Source organism: Zerene cesonia, chromosome 12, assembly GCF_012273895.1.
Source record: "Zerene cesonia ecotype Mississippi chromosome 12, Zerene_cesonia_1.1, whole genome shotgun sequence".
Lineage (NCBI taxonomy): Eukaryota > Metazoa > Arthropoda > Insecta > Lepidoptera > Pieridae > Zerene > Zerene cesonia.
In genome coordinates, this window is record NC_052113.1 from 2,409,741 (window position 1) to 2,415,740 (window position 6,000).

Sequence of the window (6,000 nt, forward strand, 5' to 3'; positions counted from 1 at the left end):
ATCTGGTTTAAACCTCACATTATCATACCTTGGCACATATTCAAACATATTACATTTTAACCCAGAATGCTACCATTCCCGTTTAGCGTTGCCTAGTTTTAATTATAAAACACTTAAAAATAACAACAATATTTCGTCATTTTGACCGAGAGGATATTTGTGCTCTGTACCTACATGTCAAGTACTGTAATCTTTCGCGCCACGAGTCCGCGTCTGTGATTGGCTGAAGAAGATGGCGTGATACATTGTACGTTAGTCGGGCGCACGCGGCACGGTGGCCGCGCCGGCTTCGGCGGCGGTGGCGCCCCCACGCTACGTTGGCTGTACGTATGACTGCGTTTAGTGACGTAGACGTCACGTAGTCTCTAAACACGCGATTTGACGTCAGCACCAATAAGAAATGAAGGTCGTTGGTCGCTTTTGATAAGTTATACAGAGACGTCTGCAGTTTACCCAATAAACAATAAATTACACAGTTGACTTGTTTTTTCTGACCTATAGTAGGTAATCATAGCAAGGTCAAGATCAAATCTATTGTCGATTATTGTTGAGGTGTTATTACACTTCCGATTGTGAATGCTATCATTATTTTGCATTTAAAAATTAAGCTAGTATTAAGATTTTATTGCGTAATATTTTAGTTAACGCTTGTATTACTTTTTTAAAATGATGACTAACTATTTCGGGTACAAAAACTCCAATTCACAAACTAACGTGCTTCCGACTTACACAATAGCCAAGACGCTTCGAATGAAGTTGATATCACAGATTCTCGTATTACAAAGCTAACGATGTGGAACATGCCGTTTTAGAACCCATTCACTCAGAGAAAAGAGTCTTAAAAATATCGTAGGACGATGAGTGATAGTGATTTCTCATAATACCTTTCATTCAGCTACAGATGGAAACCAAGTTCGTTGCAAGCTTGGCTTTCTATTGGCACTCGCGTTTTCTGTATATGAACCATAACTTTATCATTTTACTTTCTCCATACCTGCCTTTACGCGTCGAAATTGCGGAATTCATGTTGTCGTACTTTTAGAGTCTTATGGTATTACAATTCTACTTCAGCCTATTCACAACAAGCATAGATTAAGATCTTATTCATGGAATAAACAAATGCATCACAACCAACACTCAGTCACGTTTGCTTCAGACATGTTCATTCATAATATCGATTAAAACCTCTTGTTGTTTAATCAGGGGACGGTTAAAAAGGTACACGTTCACGTATTGAGCACGATAAAAGCTCGGCATTAACAATAGTGTCGAAGGGGACGCAATCAAAGGAATGATTTATTAAATATGTCACAACGATTTAAAAGGACCTTTGTAAACGTATCGTCTATTTAAGATTCAAAACAGTGATCATAGTATAAAGTAAATAATATATAGAGGATGGTTGACATTGCGCCTGCACGAATTATACTTTTTAATTCCTATGGAATATACCACCGTTATCGGCTTATTCAAATAATGTATTTTTACTTTGAGCTATAAAAAGATTGGTTTGTGTATGCCTCGAGTTCGTATAAATTACCATTTAGGTGATACTTCTTTATAATTTGTTTCGACTGCTCTATGTCTACATCAGTTAGATAAAGAGTTAGAAAAACACTGTACTTTAAATGAGACGATTTTTTTCTCTTAATTGTATCAAGCAATGTCCGGCAATAAGCTATTGCAGTAAAATTTAAATATTAAGAAAGTAAATTTACTATCTAAGCGGAAGTACTTCGTTAAAATACAATTATGAGTGAAAAGATATTTTATATTTACTTAGAGGCGCTGGAAGCGTTAATTTCTTATGTTAATTGAGAAATTGTTTCCCATTATTCATTTGATACGGGCTTAATGCTAGCAGTAATTAATAAAATTTGGTAATTATTTTGATAGTATTGAGAATACATATTGTATATGTTTAAATCCGTCTTATTTAATTTCTACCATTCTGCCTGTTATGCTTTCACTTGTAAAGCTCTGAACGGCTTATAATAAAATTTATAATTTCAACCGTATTAAATAAAGAGATTTTTATGTATGTTCACCAATTTTGCTGCCAACTATAAATTTGCAAAATTTAAAAAACGTGAGGATTGAGTAGATGTGTTAGCGGGGAAACGAACATCTAAATCGTGTTACCCTTGGTTGTTCAACAAACAATCCCGATTCAGCGAATGAGGGTATCTCGTGCTAATATTGGGTTGCCCCCATGTTATCGGGCGTTTCTGTTGACCGTGCAAATCGTGCGAAACGATGGGTGTGTCTGTGCATGTGCAAATACGATTATTCAAAGTGCTTGTAATTTGAATCCGCGCTTTGATTCCGCGTCCACAAGTATGCGGATGTAGATAATTGCTGTTCTTAATTGTTACATAATGAAGATACTATGGAATTTGTGTTAATTACACGTTATTTTTATGACCGGGTTTGTCTTTTAGCCCGGTTGTAACTGGTAAAAAAAAAACTAATTTCGATGGCCTTAAGAATCATACACGCGTACATATATTGTTATTGTCAACTCGTTTGTTTTAACAATAATTAATTTAATTGGCCCTACTCCGTTTTAATCAATATATGTTTTTGAATGTCTTTTTATCATTGGAAGGAGAAAATTTTTGTGCTTTTAATACTTGATAAAACAAACTCAACCAGCTCACTCAACCAGCTGGTTATAATTGTTATTGGTCGCACTTCCCTCTTGATCAAGATATGTTTTATTTAAATGTTCTTTTCAACCGGCTTCAAAAAAGAGGAGGTTATCAATGCCACTGTATTTTTTTTGTATTTGTTAAATCAAAACTTCTTGTTGGCTGAACAGATATTTGTAAATTTTTTTTTATTGAAAGCTGGTGCCTTTCATATTTCCTTTTATATAGTTCCTATTTATTTGGTCTAGTTCTGACAATTCGAAGGCGGTTTAGGGTTTTTGTTAAAAATAATGATATCGTGAACGTTATACAGTTGCAGTAGATTTATCGAGTTAACGATATAATTTTTATAATCACTAATATCCTTGTGTTGTTATTGGGCTTATCTACCATGATTGCAGATGTGATAACAGTATACTCTTCGGTGATAACTTTAGTGACTCTTATATTAATAAAAGTAGATATAGATACCTTCATAATATTATGTGAATTGTGAAGGTATATATTATAATATTTACACAATTCACTACGCCACTTTTCACAATTGCATGGTTGAAACGAGGAACAATTTACAGTGGGTTTTTTTATAAGATCCTGGTTTGGAATATATGTTTTCAAAACTCTTTGAGTTTTAAAGCATACATGAACCAACTTAACATTTTTACGTATAGAGATATGCGGGTCAGATCCAATTTAAATTCTAAATAAGACGCTAAGTCATTCAAGTTAAATAAAAGCAGTGTCATGGTTACTTGTCCAGCCAATATATGAACTACAATTAATATTGGAGTAGGGTGAATGTCGTCTATATCTTGATAATTATAAAATGTTGCATGATATACATACACTAAAACTGAATAAATATGACAAAAAATGTTTTAATTGGAATGAAAAATAGGCGGCCTAAAGACTTTTTTTACCCATTACATACTTAAATAAACTAGCGAGCAACATTCAAGGGATTGTCTCGTATGCGTTTTTGTAGGTGGATAGCTTCTTTCCAGAAACCCAAAAAGTGTTAATTAAAACAGGTTAGGAGTTCCGGTTAAAGTGTTTTCATATTTTAGCGAGCGCTGGCCACTTACCTCGTCAAGGTCACTTTAAGCTTGCATGCTATAATTGCCCATACGTATCTTGTAGATTTTAGTATATATGTAATATGTTACAGTAATAACTCATAACTGGACACAACCCTTTTGTTACAAAAGTGTTAAATCATCCGAAAAGTGGTTTTTCAGTGATTTAAATTTAATTTTAAGTCAAGAGTAGTTTTGAACAACTTCATTAAAAGTCCTTAGTTAAAACCACTTAAGACAATAAAACTGTGTCAAAACTTTTTTAACTATTGATAGTTTTTGAGTGAAACGTACACCTATACATTTTTCACTGTTCGATTCTGATTAATTGCCTTTGAGCTTTACAGTCATGTAATTTCACGATTTATGATAATAAAATGTATGGTATATGATAATCGTTGGTTAATTAGGAACTAATTATAAAACGGTATATGGCCAAAATTGTGGTAACGCACTATTACGCCAATATCCATAGAATTAGTTGATTGATAACCTTACGATTCCTTAACGTTTTGAAAGAGTCCTTGCAAATCTTCATATTTTCTCGAATCATAAGTACAACAGTAATCGCTGTCTTAAAACATATATCGCTGTAATGAAACATAACCTTTATTTACCTTGACATTTCTCCTTCTAGGTGTGCTCAACGATGTCAAAAAAGAATTCAATATCAAGGACGACGATGCCGGCTTGTTGCAAACGGTCTTCGTGGTGGCCTACATGGTGTTCGCGCCGATATTCGGTTACCTGGGCGACAGGTATTCGAGGCGAGCGATCATGGTCTTTGGCGTCGCTCTATGGAGCATCACGACGCTGGTCGGTTCTTTTATACCGGTGAGTAGTGGGTTCTCTTTATATTTTATGCTGAACAGTTTTCTTTTTACTGAAGCGTTATTTTTTGCTTGAATCAAAGGGAAATTCAACTGGAATAAGGGTAGATACATAAGTTATAAATTCAACCATCGACTTTGTTAGGCATTCGAAATAATATAATAATTTAAGCTGTAAACTCTTTTATTTAACTTGTAAATGCTATAAAACTAAAAGTAGAGGATTTATAATAAATTGAAATAAAACAGGATGAAATTTATCAACGTCCCTCACTAAAAGTTAAACAATTAACGCGGTTTTACTGAAGTATGAATATCGCGTGTTTTACTATTCTATTTTTATACATGTTGTGGCTTTAGGAAAACGCGCAAATAAATTACTTATTAATACTCGTATCCTTAATTTAGTTGTTTGATCGCCTATGGATGGGTATTCAACAGTAAAATAAATTATGTTTTTCCTTAATCTTACACGCTGAAGTTGAAATGTAAGTAGTTTAAAGAAATTGAGAATTTATAGCCTAACATGCCACGATTTTCGATATTTATGCTAACAATTTAGTAATTTATTTTTTTGTTTAAGGTGTGGCGTATAGTTTCAATATATTGTGCTTTTCCAGAAAAATATTTACATGCATATAAAGTTTGGAATATTATTTCAGTTAAATAGCTCATATATATTCTAATCTTACTAGAACGTTACGGGTCAAATATTATATATGCATGATATTTTCAGAATTTCGCGGCGTTCGCATTCTTCAGAGGCTTAGTGGGTATAGGTGAAGCCTCATACTCAACAATAGCGCCGACCATTATAAGCGATCTGTTCGTCGGAAATGTGCGCTCCAAGATGCTCGCATTTTTCTACTTCGCCATACCAGTTGGAAGGTAATTTAATCATCTACTTATGCTACGTAAGTTTTCTAAGGGGTAAATTTTTCGTTGCATATTTTAGCTTTGTAGAGACAGATGTTCAAAAAAATTAAGTGAAAGACCTCTATCATATCATACGATATGGTCAAATATATTACACGGGGTGCATGCAAACTCACATTCTGAGTAAAGTTATGATATTTGTACACAGTCGTCTCGGTTTATTTACCGAAATGACATCACACGATACAGTCTGTTTTGCAATCACATAAACGTCAATAGGTAATTGAACCGTTGACGGGGTCGCCGAGAGGTTAGCCGATAGTGATGGAAAAATTGATCCGCGATCTCAGTGGAACATTACCCGCTGAATCGTGTTTATAAATATGACGATAGGCACCGCCGTAGTGATAGTGATGAATGTCTGTGTGATCACAAACTTGAAAAAAAGGATACTTAATTAACGAGACTAATGTTATTAAGATTAAAAATAATAGAGAGAACAATGAACGGCTTTTGCCGGGTTAGCTAGTAAAAAGTAAAGATTCAAATTGGAGGCATTTGAAAAAA

At 34.1% G+C, this 6,000-nt stretch overlaps 1 protein-coding gene across 3 annotated transcripts in view; it reads left to right on the forward strand.

Annotated features, from left to right (window-relative positions):
- LOC119830997 (protein spinster) overlaps positions 1-6,000 on the forward strand; it is a 30,354-nt gene that overhangs the window by 11,942 nt on the left and 12,412 nt on the right. For all 3 annotated transcript variants that reach the window (XM_038354198.1, XM_038354199.1, XM_038354197.1), the window contains exons 2-3: positions 4,365-4,561; positions 5,294-5,445. In XM_038354198.1, coding sequence (XP_038210126.1) covers positions 4,365-4,561; positions 5,294-5,445 — 349 coding nt within the window. The remainder of the gene's footprint in view (positions 1-4,364; positions 4,562-5,293; positions 5,446-6,000) is intronic.